This window comes from Mobula hypostoma, chromosome 23 (genome assembly GCF_963921235.1).
Source record: "Mobula hypostoma chromosome 23, sMobHyp1.1, whole genome shotgun sequence".
Taxonomy (NCBI): domain Eukaryota; kingdom Metazoa; phylum Chordata; class Chondrichthyes; order Myliobatiformes; family Myliobatidae; genus Mobula; species Mobula hypostoma.
Genome location: NC_086119.1, coordinates 21,878,065 through 21,897,456, shown reverse-complemented (window position 1 = coordinate 21,897,456; position 19,392 = coordinate 21,878,065). Strand labels below are relative to the sequence as shown.

Genomic DNA, 19,392 nt, shown 5'->3' with positions numbered 1-19,392 from the left:
AGAAAAGAAAGTCTTTAAATCTGATGCTCCACTGCAGTACTGATAGAGTGCTGCACTATTGGATGTGCCATCTTTGAGATGAGAAGTTGCATTAAGGTCCTTTCAGCACAGTTAGGTGGATGTAGAGAATATTTTGAAGACATCCCCAATGCTGTATCCAGTATTTATCCCCAATCAACACTGAATAAAGGGGTTACCTGCTCATTGTAAAAATGATATTGGTTGGAACTTGCTGTGTGCTAATTGTGTCTTTTTGACAATTACACTGCAAAAATACTTAGGAGCTATGGAATACTGAGGTGTGTATGTACAAGTCTTGACAGTTTGGCACACGAATAGGAAAGCACAATGCAAGTGAACCAGTGTCAGGACTGTTGTTAGAAAGGGCTTTACTCAAGAGGATTGGCAGAAGCAATCATATTTTGGCAACTCCTACCTTTGTTTTTGCATCCACTGTATTTTATTTAACATTTAGATAACTCAGGAGCTTGAGTACTATTATTTTAATTTGTAATCAAAATGAAGACCATTCTGTGTTTCTGAACTCATCTGTCCAAAAAAATGTGTAAATCTGCCATATCCAACTTTCTCTTCAATCTTGCACTGCTAAAGCTCTGATGCCGTTTTACATTGTATCCTTGAATAACTCTGCTTGATCCCTCAGCGAATGTAGAAGTTTTGTATTACTCAATTCAGCCAATTGCTTGAAAATAAAAAAAAATTAAATTGTTGGAAATTGAAGTCAGGCAGCATCTAGGGAAAAAGAAATGCAGTTAATGTTTTGGGTACCAGACATTTTGTTGGAGTTTGTTTTTAATTTTCACTTACAGTACTGTTGAATACACTGCGAAGAATGCCAACATTGTGGGATTTCAACATCTCATTTTCCTTGTTCACCTTCAGTAGTTTCTGCTTTTTTGTTTTCAGACAAGATCTGATCTATTTCTATGCTTGATATTTGAATTACAGTACACCCCTTCTTTTCCACCCCATATCATCTAAGTTTGTATGCTGTACCTTAAATCTGCAACTTTATCCAAGACCTACTGCCAAGTAACTTTGCTTAAAACTTTTTGAAAGCCTAACAAATTGCAACTTTTGAACTTTCTTTTCAGAAATTGAGCTAACTGCTTTATCTTTGGTTCTTATCATACAACTATTTGTTAACGTTGCCTCAACCATCGCTTAATGATTACACTTGGTTATAAAAAGCAATTAAAGTTGTTTCTGCATATAATGTGAATTTATGCCTTGTATAATGAGAAGCAGATAAATAAGTTAACTTTCTTTAACTTGTATTATAAATGGATGTCAGTAGTGATAACTGACAAAAACCAATCCAATCATTGTCTGTGTCACACTTCCAAAACTGTTATGCATCTTGGCTATGCATCTCTATTTGTAATTTTGATTTCTGTGCTAAATAGTACAACCTGTGTTTAGGTTTATTTAAAAATATACAGACCCCATTTATTTTTGTACTTTAACCTCTAAGAATGTTAAATAGCTTGATAGATAGCATTTCATTTTTAACTCAAATGTTCAATTAAGACCTCAATATGAGCAGAGAATCAACTATTGCATTTGGATGTATCTTCTGCAGTGAATGTTTTAAAAAACTGCTTTTCTTATTCCTTGTAGGGATTGGATATGCAATCTGTATAATAGATCTATATGTTGCCTTTTACTACAATACCGTTATGGCCTGGGCTCTATACTACCTCTACTCCTCACTTACTTCTGAGCTCCCATGGACCAACTGTAACAACGGCTGGAACACTGGAAACTGTACCAACTACTTCTTAAAGGATAATGCCACGTGGACAAAGTTTTCTGCCTCTCCTGCTGAAGAATTTTATACGTAAGTGCATGTAAGTGGATGCAGAGCTTGGGGCATGAAAAGCTAAAAACAATCTTGAATCTTGATCATGTCATTTCCAGTACACAAGTGTAATGGAGAGCAAAATAATGTTTACTCCTGATCCACGTGGATATCAGATCTGTTTTTCTGTAACAATAGTCCATGCTAGAGGTAGATTTAATCATTTAATCCCTTAGTTACTTGAAAAATATCCCGCTGCTTTGCTTTTATCTAAGCTTGATGAAGATATTCCACCTATAAGTTATGATTTCTGTTCTTAGAAAGTCGAGCATAATGGGTTCAGAGCAAAAACCAAGCTGCTGGAGGGGACTCATTGGTCAAGTAACATCCTTGGAGGTAGAGGGATTCTTGATATTTTGAGACAAAACATCAAACATAATGAGTTTAATGCTTTCCTATTTTGGCACAAGTTTCTATGATTATGTTTTAGAGCTTTGTGTGTGGTAACATCGACTGATCATTGTTTACTTCAATTTAAGAATAACAAGCCAATATCATTGAATCAAATGATCTTGCATTTACAGTAAGCCACAGGTTAGCACAGTTAATTTCATACTACCTGCACATTGCTCTGTCATAAATTATGGGCCGACTAATTCTTAGAATATACTTCATCAGGGTTTTCCCACACATTAAGGTTCCTTGGGACAAAAGGGAAATCCTGCAGAATTATCACTAAAAGAATGAATTCAATGGAAAATGCTAACAAGATTTTTTTTGTAAAGGATTCACTTTCTAGGAACACTTGGTAGCTGTTGTATTAATATGCACCATTGGCACTTGTCCAAATGCTATCTTTAGTTTTGTCAGGCTGTTGACTTAGCAGGTGGCTGCCTCTGGCTTGGTTTTGGCTTCATTGGAGTTGAGCTTTGATATACAAGTGCAAAGTTGTTTGTAGATTTTCACCCCATTCTCTTTTGTGAACAGATGTATAATAGCTACATGTCATTGTTGTAGTCATGAGCGAAGTTTTTGTGTCTCCTCCCTCCCAGCAGGTTCTCCCACCAGCACTCCTGTGGAGCTCTTCTCCTTGCTTCTAGTTAAGAACATACAAAGGCATAACTATTGCTGTTATTCCAAAAATCATATTTCAATTGTAAACTGAGTGATGGAAAAACAAGCAACATTCTTTTGATTCACAGGATGTGGTGTTTATTGCCCGTTGCTTTTGAACTGAGTGTCAAATCCATTTTCAGAGGGCAGTTAAGAATCGCATACGAGGCAGATTTTTTGCTCAAAAAGAGTTAATGTTTCACACTGTATTACTAAAACATATTTATTTAATTAACTGAGTTTTAATCCAACCATTACTATGACTTGCCATGCTGCTATTCTGCCTTCAGTGGGCAAATAGATCGTAGTTGTGAAAATTGTTGAGATACTTCCATTTGATGTCCCACAAAGTAAAGAAAATCTGCATCTATGCATGGCTGTATTTTAACAGAAGTTTTAGTTTCTTCAGCCGGTATCTATATTCCCAAAAGAGGATTGTGGGGTTTGATGTTTCTCTGAATGACTTTCGTGTTCTTTCTTTGTTTTTATGGCTATCTGGTTGAGAAATACAAATTTCAGAGTTGTATATGGATACATGCTTTGATAATAAATGAACCTTTGAACTTTTGTTAAATGTCTTAACAAAATCTGGCCCAGATGTTGGGAAAAATGTGAACTACTTATTGCCGCTTTGAGAACCTTCATCATCTTCTCTGCACGTGTGTGTGTGTGTGTGTGTGTGTGTGTGTGTGTGTGTTTGTCTGTGTAAAATGCAACAGACACTTATTGTACTCTTATGTACCCCTGCAACTGTGTGCTAGGTAATGGGTGAAAGAATTGTGAAAAGCTGCAAATAGTTTGCAATAGTGCTAACTCCCAAAGCCAATTAAGAAATGCCTTAACACCCCGAAGTATCTTTCATCATATGAGCTAAAGACTCATCTACTACTTAAGGCCCTCTGTAAAACACAGTAAGGCAAATCTTGGACTGTTGAGGGAAAATTATCACAAAAGTCTTGGTACTGAAAATCATCACTGAGGCATTTTGTTGCAAATTTGCTTCTGTATGTATTCTTGTAACTTGTGACAGTTATTTTTATTGCAGTCGCAAAGTGCTTAAGATCCACAAATCCAATGGGTTGGACAACTTGGGAGGCATCAGCTGGCATCTATTTATTTGCCTGTTCCTTATATTTACTGTAGTGTACTTCAGTATCTGGAAAGGCGTACGGACTTCTGGAAAGGTAGGTGAAGTTAAATCAAACTAAGTATCAATACCATATCATGAGATTATTATCCAAAGAGTAAATGACATTCCTATTTCACGTTGGTATTAAATAATTTATGAATAATTTGACACGGGGTTAGTATTTATGGAAGATTAATGTCACTGAACATTTCTTTTATTGGCCTTGGTAAAAATATTTAGATTACTTGATTGATCTATGTGGTAAAATTAGACGTATTTCAAAAACATTGCTTTGATTTTAGGTTCTCATAATTACTACTCTTACAGTATGATGCTGACTAGAAACTAAATCACAGCAAAATTTACTCAAATATTGTTTAATAAGTGATTAGTATTATTCAGTGAAACAATCAAATCTATGAAGAAAACGTGCACTGGTCATACATATTGAAGACTTGAAGTAATGTACTATTTTGAAGTTATTTATAGAAATTCTGATTAAGGTAATAATGCTTAATAAAGTGAACAGAAAGACACGATCATTTGGTATCCAGCTGTTTGGAAAATGCACTCCCTTTAAACAAAATGAGAACTTTATTGTGTAACCTTTAAATTTGTCTAGTTTACTGAAAAAACTTGTAATAACATGATTCTTAAAAAATTAAAAACATATTGGGGTATTAATAAGAACAAATCCAAATATCTGAAAAATCTGTTAGTCCATCACCAGCAAAGTTATAATGCAACAAAGCAATGAGTCCTGAGGGAGGCAGATTATCAGAATTTTTTTGTACATTTTTTTCTGTACTTGCTCATGTTTCTGCTTTCCAGTGTTCTTTTTTAGCACATAGGGTGTGCATTTTCTTGGACTTCATGCAACAGTTCCTAATGTCTTAGATTTTTTATTTCATATTTTGATACTGCACAGAATAGGCCCTTCCAGCCATTCGAACTGTGCCACCAGCAACCCACCTAGTCTAATCATGGCATAATTTACAATGACCAATTAACCTACAAGCTGGGTACAACTTTGGAAACTGGAACACGCATTCAAGGGGAGGATATACAGACTCCTTACAGGTGACATTAGAACTGAACTCCAGTGCCCTGAGCTGTTGTAGCTTTGTGCTACCATGATTCCATCAGTAATACATACTTGAGGAGACACAAAAACTGGTCACTAGAGTTGATATGAAAATAGCAAAAGCTGAAGGTACTCAGTGGGTCAGGCCGCAAATGTGGAGAAGCAAAATTAATGTTTCAGAATGTTTACTTTTCATCAGAACCAGAAGGGTGAGGAAATGAGTGTGAAATACCCAACAATCGGGTATTGTCTGGTGTGGAAAAAAAGAAGTTACAATTGAACAACTTTACATTAAAACAGTCCTAATGCAATTAGGAAAGGTTGGTTTTCTGGATTCATTGAACTTGGTATTGAGTATTCAATTCTGCCATTACTCAGATTTATGCAGGAATTTAGTGGAAGAATATAGAAGGCCAAAAAGAGGTCCATATGTGAGTGGAATAAGGATTTAAAGTAGCAAGATGGCAGTTACCTGATGTGCATTTGGTTTCTCGTCGTTTTGGAGGGAGGCCATACTATGAGCATGGAATGCAATATAATAAATCAGAAGTAGTGCAATGGTTTGCTGCTTTACCTGCAAGAACTCTTTGTATCCTTAGTTGCTGGGAATGGAAGAGGAAAAGGGGGCAAATAGTTACATGGGAAAGTTCTGTGAAAAGCCAGGTGATTGGCAAAAATTGAATACTGAACTGGACATAAAGTCTTTAGAATGCTGAAAAAGAGGGGAGGAATGGAATCTTGTTAAAGGTGGTAGAGATTTTAGAGGACATCCTGTTGAAAGTGGATGTTGTGGTTGCAAGGGGAAGATGAGGTGAACCCTAACTTTACATAGGTTGGGAGGGCAAGGTGAACCCTAACTTAACTTGAGCTAGGAAGAAAAGGGGAATAAGCAGAAGTGCAGGAAATGGAGCAGACACGATTAGGAGCTTTGTCAATATCTGTAGAAAGGAAGTCATGATTAAGGGAAAAGGAAGACTTCTCAGAGGTACTGGTGTGTGATATAGTTAGGAACGAGTATTAAATTGACAAGTAATCGAGGCTCAGGGTCTTCCTGGCAGATTAAATGGCAGCTTTCTAGAGCCCAACAAAATCACATACAACAGATTTCACTAATTTCTGCCACTTTCAATGAGATCCCATCTCTATATATGTCCCACTAACCTCCCTTTAAAGATTTTGAAGGGACTGTTTCTTCCACACCTCCCTGGTTCAATTTTCCATTTCCACCAACTATTCTTTTCATGGCATTTTCCAAGGGGGATGTAGTTTCTACATTTTATCTTTTGCCACCATCCAGTGACCAAAAATGAATATCCTTCCAGGTGAAGCAGCAATTTACTTGCACTTCCTGAGCTTAATGTATCGCATTCAGTGCTCATGGTATACTCTCCTTTGTCTTGGAGAAACCAAATGCAGACTGGGTAATTGATTTCCAGAGCAGTCTGCAAAGGTGACCCTGAACTTTCAGTTGTTTATCATTTAAATTCTCTGACCCAATCCCAGTCTGACCTCTGACTTTAGCCCATTATAATTTCCAACCAAGCCCAAAGCAAACACAAGAAATCTCACCTTCTGTCAAGCATGTTGAATTCAAAAACTTAAAATAACCAGTCTTTTTAGTTTTGTATCTGTACTGACCAATTTCATCTCTCACATTTTACTCAGTTTTCTCTCTTTCCGCTATTGATATGTAATTAGTTCAATATTTCTAGCATTCTCTTTGATTTCGTATTTCCGGCAACTGTTGTGTACTGCAGTTCACAGCTTTGTCTCTCTACTGCCCTCAATCATCTCTCTCTATTCACATCAGCCATGATTAACTAATATTCATCACCTATTATGTAACATTGTGTTATCTGGACAATCTTAGTCACAATCGTATCGTAGACCTTTATCCTCTTTGTTTCTTCCCTCAATAGCTGAGAACACACTCACTTTCTTATACAGTTATGATGAAAGGTCCATGATCTGAAAAATTAACTTTATTAAGACCTGCTGAGTATCTCTAGAATTTTCTCTTTTCATTTCATGCTTCCAGCACCTGCAGGTTTTCTGCTTTTCGATACAGTGGAGCTTGTGGTAATTTATCAGAGTTATGCTTTTTTGTAGATTCTCGGATATTCCCAGTCTCTGCTTGTCATTAACTCAAATAGGTAGAGTTGTTGTTATGCCTACAAGTATGCCTCCAGTGAATGAGCCTGACTTTACAACTTGCACCTCACTATTTTTGTGAATGGTCATTTTTGGCTCAAATCATCACTATTTCCAGAAAATGATAACATTAGTAGAGCCAAACTCTCAGTAATCTCTGAACCAATGACATGAGATTTTTGTATCTCACAGCTACAAAGGAAATGGTTCTGAATTAAGTCAGGCAGATTGGCCTTTCCACATCTGTAACTGTGTTGTGACCCCAGGGCCTACCTGCCTTTCTACTGAGTACAGCACTGTCAATGTCCCAGAGTCCTGTATGTAACTGTGACCTTGACCATAGCGCTGTACATCAGTACTGGCCACGCTCATGCTTTTATTTCTGTTGACTGCAACATAACACAATTCAGAAAGTCAGTCACATCTAAAAGTCAACTTTTAAATTGCTATCCTATTGTTCCAATCTGAAGCACAGTGAATTGGTTCCAGTTTCACCTATCAAACACGTGAACACACTTGTCAGATCTTCTTCTGCAGCTGGAACAAAGCACTGCTCCCATCACCACAGGATTTAAACAGACCTGCACCATTGTGGACTAAGCAAAGTATAAATGATTCTCTGCAGCCTGGGAGACTCACAGCAGGCAGTCTGTCTCATATAAATATTTATGGCACATTCAAATGTGTGTTGTCTTGCTTATTTTTACAACTGCCTAAATTGTTTATTTATGCCTGCAGGTTGTATGGGTAACAGCCACTCTTCCCTACATAGTCTTGTTTATTCTCTTGGTGCGGGGTGCAACCTTGCCAGGGGCCTGGCGTGGAATCCTCTTCTATCTAAGGCCTGAATGGAAAAAGCTATTTACCATCCAGGTAAGTCAACCTATGGGCAGATTGGCCCCTATTAATATACAGATTTACTACATTATTGAAACTAGTAGGTGTTCATGATATGTAACCATGTATTATCTGTTCTTCATTTCCCTCCACCTCAAATTCTGTCGAAAAGCCAGAAAATGAACTTGTCTACCCGGGGATGAAGTAGAGGCTACCACAATAAATATATATTTAAGACACAGATAAATTTTTGCATAGCTGGGGAATTAAGTGTTATGGTAGTTATCTATTGAATGGCAGAACAGGCTTGATGGGCCAGATGGTCTAGTCCTGCTATTTCTTATGTTATTATGTTCTTAACACCTAACTGTTTTTCTTGAAAGGTTCTTGCGATCAGAAAGACATTGTGAAACATTTCAGGTTGTGGCACAGTCATAGAATGTCCCAGTAAGGTGATGGGAGTATAAACTCAATTTTCAGACTTTCTTCCCTCTTAAATTTCTTTCTTTCTGCCTTATCTCTCCTGACAGATCTTTTTTTTTTGGGCTATGAGTCCAAAAAGAGATCTTTAATAATAAAATCGACTGGTTGTGCAGCTACATTTGTAGAAATGCCTGGGAGTATTTTTCTAGCATACCAGTAAAATGGTACCCTGAAGTAAAAACAGGAAATGCTGGAGATACTTATTGGGTGAAGCAGCATCTGTGGAGAAATAACATTTCAGTTCAATGACCTTTCATGAAATTGTACTCCATATTAACTTCCCTGTTTTTTTAATTGTTGCTGTCCATTCTAACAACATTACCGACAGTCTGTGGTTTCTGTATATGTATTGTGCTGTAAATAATTTTGAATATGTTTCTGTGAAGCTCTTAAAGAGTGAATATATGCAGATAAAATTCAATAATCAGGAAATTGCAAGCCTATAAACCATACTGTGTTATCTGTCTTGCTGTTCATGAACTTCCATGGTAGTGGTAAACCTGAGTTCCAGAGAAATAAAGTCTCTTCTGCTGTAGGATAACTTTTAGAGTCCTAGAGCAAAACAGCATGGAAACAGACTCTTCAGCTCAACTCCTTCATGATGACCATGGTGCCAAGCCAGTAGTCACATTTAGCCCATATCCCTCTAAGCCCCACCTATCCATTTACTTCTCCATATGTCTTTTAAATGTTGCCACTTTACCTACCTCAACACCTTACACTGGCAGTTCAGACCAAGTATGCACCACTCTCTGTGTGAAAATTTGTCCCTGAGGTCCATTTTAAATCTTGTACTCTCACTTTAAACCTCTAGCTTTTAGTTCCCCCTCACTAGGGAAAGGACCTTATCTGTTGTCCTCATCATTTTGTACACCTCTACAGGGTCAACCCTCAATATCCTACATTACAAGGAATAAGCTCCTAATCTGCCCAGCTTCTCCATATAACCCGCATGTTGCGCTCTTCCCAGTTTAATGATGAGTTATAGTTCTATAATAGGGCAACCAAATATACACAATACTTCAAGTGTGGTCACACTAAAGTCTAGTACAACTGCAACAGAAGGTGCCAACTTCTGTACTCGGAGACACTCAGCTAGCCAGGCAATATTCAGGAGAAAATAGTAGAGTTAATGTCTTATGACAGCAATCATATTTAAGTAGCAGAGGGTAAGGGTGGAGTTATCAGAGGGAATGCACACCCAAGTTATCAAGGTAACCATTAAGTTAAAGACATAATCAAAGACAGAGGAAAAAGAAACTCAAAACACAGAAAATGATATATCCAGCAAGTTTTGTTTGAATTGCTCATTTTTAAAGTTTCCCCTCTATCTTTAGTTGTGTATATTCACATTCTTGGTTACCCTTTCAACTTTGGTCTGCATCCTGACACAGATGCTTACCATAAATTTACACATTTAGTCAATTCAATTCAATACTTTGTTCTCTCTATCCCTCCCCATCTGCAACTTGGAATGTTTATTTTCTCACTTATCTATTTCTAATTAATGAGCAATTACATAAGACATTACTTTGTTTTTCATTTTCTACAGATGCTACCTCTTCTGCAGAATGCTTTGTTACTCATGTAAACAGGCCTAAGTTGACTTTCTGTTTCTGCATGTATTCTTTAAAGAACCAGGATGAATTAGCTGAGAGTCTCTCACTTTCCACAATATAATGTACAGGAAAATAGAGTAAAACAATTCTTTAAAGAATATGTGCAAAAACATGAATTATCTCTATCTCATAACTTTGCATCCAAAAGTGCTTTTTTAAGCTGGTGAAGTACTACTGAGTGCTGTCACTGTTCTAATGTCAGTCAAATAGTTTTAAGAAATGCTTATTTTATTGTTCACTACCTGGCACAATCAGATTATATGTACTGTATGTGCCTCTCCCAGTTGCAACTTGCAATTGCACACTGACTTTTGTACTTCAGTGGGATCCAGATTTGCATAGGACACAGCCTTCTGCTGTGGACTATGGAATTTGTCCATAGGGCCAACTAAAGTTTGCAACCAGTGAGTTTCTGTCTTGATTATCTATTTATCAGTTGTGAAACAGCCAGTAAGGATCCCGTGTCTGTATATTGTTCTTACATTCTTAGTGAGACGTTTCTGATTGAGAATGACTGGTTTCCATTACAGTTTTGTAGACATTGAGTCGATTAAATGATCCACACAGGATTTGCAGGCATTGACACGTGGGGCAGGTGGATTAGATTAGATTATGAGGACACTCAGTCCTCGTTTATTGTCAGTTAGAAATGCATGCATTAAGAAATGATATAATGTTCCTCCAGAGTGATATCACAAAAAAAAGGACAAACCAAAGACTAACACTGACAAGATCACATAATTATAACATATAGTTACAGCAGTACAAAGCAATACCATAAATTGATAAAGGGCAGACCATGAGCACGGTAAAAAAAAAGTCTCAAAGTTCCGATCGACTCCCGATAGTCCCTGATAGCAGGTGGTAGAAGGGAGAAACTCTCATTGCCATAAACCTCCAGGCGCTGACAACTGCCGATGCATTGGAAGCACCCAACCACAGCCGACTCTGAGTCCTTCCGAAAACTTCGAGCCTCTGACCAGCCCTCCGAGACCGAGCACCATCTCTGCCGAGCGCTTCGACCCTGCCCCAGCCGCCGAGTAACAGGCAAAGCTGAGGACTCAGGGCCTCTCTCCATCGGAGATTCTAGATCACACAGTAGCAACGGCAGCGAAAAAGGCATTTCAGAAGTTTCTGCAGATATTTCTCCGTTCTCTCACATCTGTCTCCATCAAATCAAATCAAATCAGGATTGTGCATGGCACCCTACTTGACAGATTACAGATATCATTCACCGGAGTGGCCGCTGCGCGCTGCATCGCGCCACCATCTACTTCTCCTCCTCCTGGAGGTTAGCTTTTCCAATTTGTGCATGTCTCCTTTATAATGCGTGCTTTATTTCCTTCGGTGTCCATTTAATAATAGACACCAAAGCTAATTAAAATATCTTTAAATTTAAAAAAGTTAAAAACACAGCATGGAGTAAAATTCTATAATTCACATCCAAGGTTGAGCCATACAGTGTGTTAAAACAATGTACTTTCATGTTGGGGGCCATTATCATGGACAATTCTTGTCTCTGTTGTTCCAAAGGCAAGGGGATTGGGCAACCTGAGCTATCACCCCATGAGACATTAAAAAGAACAGTAAGCTGTACAATACAACATCATTACGCAATGAATTAGCAACCACATTGAATGATAAAGAGTGCTGATTGATGTAAATGGTTCATAATGGTATGTTCTGTATTAAAGCAGATGAATAGGGATAGGATAATGAGAAAAGGAAAGATCAATATCTCTCTACAATTTGGTACTAAATTATTGTTAAAGTATAAAGCTGGCACTCTTCCAAGGTTTACTATGTTCTGCTTGTATTTGTGATGAAAGGTTGATTCATCAGCAAATAATTAATCTTCCTTCCTGTGTTTCTGTTCATCTCTGTTTTAAAAAAAATCTCAAACAATCTGTATAAAATTGCAACAGTAAACGTCTTTCTTTTGGATTTAAGTAACTTGTTTTCTTTAATTTCTAGGTGTGGGTAGATGCTGCAGCACAGATTTTCTTTTCGCTTGGCCCAGGATTTGGTGTTCTGTTGGCATTTGCCAGCTATAACAAATTCACCAACAACTGTTACAAGTCAGTCACAAAAACAATGCACAAATTATTTTTCAGCACGTAATTCTTGCTTAGACATGTATATGCAATTAGAAGTGTTGCCAATTTTGTTGAAAGTTGGCTCCCAGTGGGTTTGAGCAGCTCAGTATAGGGAAATGTATATAGCTTCATCTCTGGGACCAGTGTTGTTATAGAACATAGAATAGTACAGCACAGTACAGGCCCTTCGGCCCACAATGTTGTGCTGACCCTCAAAACCTGCCTCCCATATAACCCCCCCACCTTAAATTCCTCCATATACCTGTCTAGTATTCTCTTAAACTTCACTAGTGTATCTGCCTCCACCACTGACTCAGGCAGTTCATTCCACGCACCAACCACTCTCTGAGTAAAAAACCTTCCTCTAATATCCCCCTTGAACTTTCCACCCCTTACCTTAAAGCCATATCCTCTTGTATTGAGCAGTGGTGCCCTGGGGAAGAGGCGCTGGCTATCCACTCTACCTATTCCTCTTATTATCTTGTACACCTCTATCATGTCTCCTCTCATCCTCCTCCTCTCCTCCTCCTCCTCGCCAAAGAGTAAAGCCCTAGCTCCCTTAATCTCTGATCATAATGCATATTTTCTAAACCAGGCAGCATCCTGGTAAATCTCCTCTGTACCCTTTCCAATGCTTCCACATCCTTCCTATAGTGAGGTGACCAGACCTGGACACAGTACTCCAAGTGTGGCCTAACCAGAGTTTTATAGAGCTGCATCATTACATCGCGACTCTTAAACTCTGTCCCTGGACTTATGAAAGCTAACACCCCATAAGCTTTCTTAACTACCGTATCCACCTGTGAGGCAACTTTCAGGGATCTGTGGACATGTACCCCCAGATCCCTCTGGTCCTCCACACTACCAAGTATCCTGCCACTTACTTTGTACTCTGCCTTGGAGTTTGTCCTTCCAAAGTGTACCACCTCACACTTCTCCGGGTTGAACTCCATCTGCCACTTCTCAGCCCACTTCTGCATCCTATCAATGTTTCTCTGCAATCTTTGACAATCCTCTACACTATCTACAACACCACCAACCTTAGTGTCGTCTGCAAACTTGCCAACCCACCCTTCTACCCCCGCATCCAGGTCGTTAATAAAAATCACGAAAAGTAGAGGTCCCTGAACCGATCCTTGTGGGACACCACTAGTCACAATCCTCCAATCTGAATGTACTCCCTCCACCACGACCCTCTGCCTTCTGCAGGCAAGCCAATTCTGAATCCACCTGGCCAAACTTCCCTGGATCCCATGCCTTCTAACTTTCTGAATAAGCCTACCGTGTGGAACCTTGTCAAATGCCTTACTAAAATCCATATAGATCACATCCACTGCACTATCCTCATCTATATGCCTGGTCACCTCCTCAAAGAACTCTATCAGGCTTGTTAGATACGATCTGCCCTTCACAAAGCCATGCTGACTGTCCCTGATCAGACCATGATTCTCTAAATGCCTATAGATCCTATCTCTAAGAATCTTTTCCAACAGCTTTCCCACCACAGACGTAAAGCTCACTGGTCTATAATTACCCGGACTATCCCTACTACCTTTTTTGAACAAGGGGACAACATTCGCCTCCCTCCAATCCTCCGGTACCATTCCCGTGGACAACGAGGACATAAAGATCCTAGCCAGAGGCTCAGCAATCTCTTCCCTCACCTCATGGAGCAGCCTGGGGAATATTCCGTTAGGCCCCAGGGATTTATCTGTCCTAATGTATTGTAACAATTCCAACACCTCCTCTCCCTTAATATCAACATGCTCCAGAACATCAACCTCACTCATATTGTCTTCACAATCATCAAGTTCCCTCTCATTGGTGAATACCGAAGAGAAGTATTCATTGAGGACCTTGCTCACTTCCACAGCCTCCAGGCATATCTTGCCACCTTTATCTCTAATTCGTCCTACCTTCACTCCTGTCATCCTTTTTTTCTTCACATAATTGAAGAATGCCTTGGGGTTTTCCTTTACCCTACTCACCAAGGCCTTCTCATGCCCCCTTGTTGCTCTTCTCAGCCCCTGCTTAAGCTCCTTTCTTGCTTCCCTATATTCCTAAATAGACCCATCTGATCCTTGCTTCCTAAACCTCATGTATGCTGCCTTCTTCCACCTGACTAGGTTTTCCACCTCACTTGTCACACATGGTTCCTTCACCCTACCATTCTTTATCTTCCTCACCGGGACAAATTTATCCCTAACATCCTGCAAGAGATCTCTAAACATCGACCACATATCCATGGTACATTTCCCTGCAAAAACATCATCCCAATTCACACTCGCACGTTCTAGCCTTATAGCCTCATAATTTGCCCTTCCCCAATTAAAAATTTTCCTGTCCTCTCTGATTCTATCCTTTTCCATGATAATGCTAAAGGCCAGGGAGCGGTGGTCACTGTCCTCCAGATGCTCACCCACTGAGAGATCTGTGACCTGACCCGGTTCATTACCAAGTACTAGATCTAGTATGGCATTCCCCCTAGTCGGCCTGTCCACATACTGTGACAGGAACCCGTCCTGGACACACTTAACAAACTCTGCCCCATCTAAACCCTTGGAACTAATCAGGTGCCAATCAATATTAGGGAAGTTAAAGTCACCCATGATAACAACCCTGTTATTTTTGCACCTTTCCAAAATCTGCCTCCCAATCTGCTCCTCTGTATCTCTGCTGCTATCAGGGGGCCTATAGAATACCCTCAGTAGAGTAACTGCTCCCTTCCTGTTCCTGACTTCCACCCATACTGACTCAAAAAAGGATCCTGCTACATTACCCACCTTTTCTGTAGCTGTAATAGTATCCCTGACCAGTAATGCCAACCCTCCTCCCCTTTTTCCGCCCTCTCTATCCCTTTTAAAGCACTGAAATCCAGGAATATTGAGAATCCATTCCTGCCCTGGTGCCAGCCAAGTCTCTGTAATGGCCACTACATCATAATTCCATATATGTATCCAAGCTCTCAGTTTGTTCCTGATGCTTCTTGCATTGAGGTACACACATTTCAGCCCTTCTACCTTACTGTCTACACCGTTTATTCTGCTTCTCTTTCCTCAAAGCCTCTCTGTATGTTAGATCTGGCTTTACTCCATGTGCTTCTTTCACTGCTCTATCGCTCTGGGTCACATCCCCTTTGCAAATTAGCTTAAACCCTCCCGATCCATGCTAGCAAACCTACCTGCAAGGATATTGCTCCCCATCGAGTTCAGGTGCAACCCATCCAATCTGTACAGGTCCCACCTTCCCCAGAAGAGATCCCAATGATCCAAAAATCTAAAACCCTGCCCCCTGCACCAACTCCTCAGCCACGCATTCAACTGCCATCTCCTCCAATTCTTACCATCTGTGTTACGTAGCACTGGCAGCAATCCTGAGAACACCAAAATCATTATCAACAGGAGTAGTTACAAGATAAACTTCTCGCCTAATAATGACACCATTTTAAAAGGTGTGGTCCCTATTGCACTAACTTTATGGTGAATTAATGTGTTAAACACTCTCCTACTAGGATCATGGTTAAAGGGCAATTATTGAACAGAATCTGTGGACTTTCTTCTTTCATCAGTTGGGCTGAATTTGATACCAACTCACTGAACTCAGTTCGAAATATCATTAGAATTTTGAGGCAAAGTTCACTGGTGTAATTATAAAATATTCTAATATACTACGGCATACAGCTGGTAGAACTGCTGCCTCATAGTTCCACTCACTCAAGCTCAATCCTAACCTCAGGTACTGTCTGTGTGGCTTTTGCAGTTTCTCCCTAGAATCCCATGGGTTCCTCTCATAAGCTAAAGAACTGAGTTGGTAGCATAATTGGCCACTTTTAAGATAGCTCCTAAATCAAAAACAGTATTTGCAGGATATCTTGAAAGCAGAAAACTCTGGTCTGCTTGGAAAACTGGGTGAGATCTGCATAGAGAGAAATAGAATGAAATCCCTGAGTCACTGACTACTCATCTATGACTTGGATTAAACCTGCTGCCCAAACTCACTGCCTAAAGTGCCTGTCCATGTTAACCTACTCTGACTTGTCCCTCTGCACACAATGGACTTTCTGTACTCGAGCAGAAATCAAGTGTCCAATGATGAGGCCCTGCCTCTAAATATCCTGGTGGCCTTGATAGCTTGCTGCATTCAAAGACCTATAGAGACATTTTAAAATGACTTCAATGAAGAGAGATATTTTGGAATTGATAAAATGGATCTTCATATTTAAAAAGCAGTAAAATAATTAATTAAACTTGATGTTAGCACACATTTTAATAAATCATGATAAATACAGACAGTCCCAACTTTCTGGCTGTTTGATTAAAGAAATTTGCAAACCACTACCCAAAAATTTGAGGCACAGAAGGAAATGCATTCTCGCAGAATTTTTGTCAGGGGAAAAAAGTAAATTATTTTCAACTCGTATTACTTGATGCATGTACAGAAGATGTGGCTTTGCTTTACAGAAAACCGCAGTACAGACCACTTTCTAGGAATACAACTCACCCCCCCCCCCCCGCCCCATAGCTTGGGAGTCACCTCTATTCTAAAATGTTAAAATAAATTAAGTAAACTATTTACTACTAAATCTTATTCACAAGGATGGGGTGTCACTTTACAATGGCTAACAGTGGGGCAAGTGTGTCCTGTTCCACCTGCCGCCTCTGGGATCACTGTGAATCCAATGACAAAGCGGGAAATCAGAGGGTGGTGTCCCGTAGATAGTTCATTCTTCTCTATAAAATGGCCATCTGCAGGTCCAAGCCTGTAGTTTTTATTTTTGTATCTCTAGGTGATTTTCTGAAAAAAAGTTATTACTTACATGAATATATACATCTTAAGACATTTCTAATATATTAACTTCTTATATCAGGAGTATATTATGAAATTAAGGAAGAGATTAAACTCCATCTAAACGTGCTTACCAAGAGTTGTAACCATTCCAGAAAATGGCAGAAGAGTGAATCTCATTTAATAGTTTTCAGGGAAATGTACTGACGTATGTGGAAATCCATTCCAAAAGCAAGATATGCCTTTCATCCATTTGTAACCAAACATTGCACTTTGTATATTGTTCTTGACCTCATAAGCTTTCCCTCTTAACACAACGTATTGATGTATGCTCACCTTTGCATTTTTAATTTTTAGGGTCACCTGATTTCTTCACAAAGTAACCCTTAATAATCCTGAAAATGCTGCTAGTGTCTGCTATGTGATCCCAGATTTCCAGTTCATGGTCTTATGTTATAATACCATTTTTTTTTTTTTTGCTGATTCCCAATTAAAATCATGACGAAGTTTAAGGAATAGAGCTCAGGCCCTTGTTTTCACGTCTGAAATGTTTAACAGCTAATAAAGGTTGGTATACATTAAAATGGAACTGTAAGTGTTTACACTGAGAAATGAACACAATTTTGAAAATATCCTTATCGGTAGGCCTGACAATCGTGTATTACTACGTCGATAGTAGGCTACAGACCAAGGACTAGGAAATGGAATTATTATAGACACAGTCTTGATGGTTAACATAGATATGGTGGACTGAAAAATCTGTTTCAGCACTGTACGAGTGTGAATTGGTTAAATATGGACATCTAAGCAATAATAATGTGCTTTTTTTTTTGTATTTTTGCTTTAGAGATGCATTGGTCACAAGCGCTGTGAATTGCTTGACTAGTTTTGTGGCTGGCTGTGTTATTTTTACCATTCTTGGATACATGGCAGAAAGGAGGAATGAAGAAGTAGCTGAAGTAGCTAAAGATATCGGTAGGACAACATTGCAAATGTGGTGTAGTTCTATTGCAACTTGGTATTATCTTGCTAATTGTATTCTCAAGAATGTCGTCTTAGAACTATTGCATAATGCATTTTTAAAATTTAAAATATTTTTTGATATCATAAAAATACTGGAAAAAAACAGATTGGGTTAATTTGTCATATTGTTTCTGAGCTGGATGAAGGACTTATCTAAACAAAGACAAACATGTGCAGTGTAGGAAGCGGCCAATTATCCTTAACATTATTCTTGAAAGAAGCACGAAGACAAATGAACCATTGTGTTTTATGCATTGACTTGATCATTTTGCAGTTCAATAGTGCGCCTGGAAATTAAATTCTAAAGTGGTTATGAGAAATAAATATAGAAGCAGATCTATAAGTATCTATAAGGCATTAACCATCTCTCTAATATGTGACGTATCCTAAAAATAAATAGCTGGGAATGGCTAATAGGTCAGTGCTATAATCAAATACATTCGATTACACATTTGCCACTGATAAATGAGTAATGGGATTGAATTTGTTCTACTTTTATATCTAGTACATCTGTTAGGCTCCCAAAAATATGTAACAAGGGGCAGAAGATCTGAAATCAGTGATGGTGTTGGTGGTCACTGTAAAGAGGTGGCCATGCATTTTGAGAAACTACAGAACTCCAAGTACATCCATTACAATTGCATGAACTTTCTCAATATTTAGGCCCTTCTGGGAGGGAATGAGAGGGAATATATCTATGGTATACACAAAATGCTGGAGGAGCTGAGCAGACCAGGCAGCATCTATGGAAAAGAGTGTAGTCGACGTTTGGGGTCAAAACCCTTCCTCAGGTCTTGGCCTGAAATGTCAACTGTACTGTTTTCCATAGATGCTGCCCGGCCTGCTGAGCTCCTCCAGCATTTTGTGTGTTGCTTGGATTTCCAGCATCTGTAGAATTTTTCTTGTTTGTCTATGGTATACACTATTTTATGATGAAAAGTGCCATGTGTGACTTAAACCATTACAAATATTGTGTCATAATTTATAACCATATAACAATTACAGCACGGAAACAGGCCATCTCGGCCCTTCTAGTCTGTGCCGAACTCTTACTCTCACCTAGTCCCACCGACCTGCACTCAGCCCATAACCCTCCATTCCTTTCCTGTCCATATATCTATCCAATTTAACTTTAAACGACAACATCGAACCTCCCTCAACCGCTTCTGCTGGAAGCTTGTTCCACACAGCTACCACTCTCTGAGTAAAGAAGTTCCCCCTCATGTTACCCCTAAACTTTTGCCCTTTAA

At 39.1% G+C, this 19,392-nt stretch overlaps 1 protein-coding gene across 4 annotated transcripts in view; it reads left to right on the top strand.

The window, feature by feature from the left end:
• The window catches only part of LOC134336956 (sodium-dependent serotonin transporter-like), a 64,994-nt gene that overhangs the window by 21,713 nt on the left and 23,889 nt on the right, over positions 1–19,392 (top strand). For all 4 annotated transcript variants that reach the window (XM_063031666.1, XM_063031667.1, XM_063031668.1 and 1 more), the window contains 5 exons: positions 1,642–1,861; positions 3,981–4,119; positions 8,038–8,172; positions 12,213–12,316; positions 17,967–18,094. In XM_063031666.1, the coding sequence (XP_062887736.1) occupies positions 1,642–1,861; positions 3,981–4,119; positions 8,038–8,172; positions 12,213–12,316; positions 17,967–18,094 (726 nt within the window). The remainder of the gene's footprint in view (positions 1–1,641; positions 1,862–3,980; positions 4,120–8,037; positions 8,173–12,212; positions 12,317–17,966; positions 18,095–19,392) is intronic.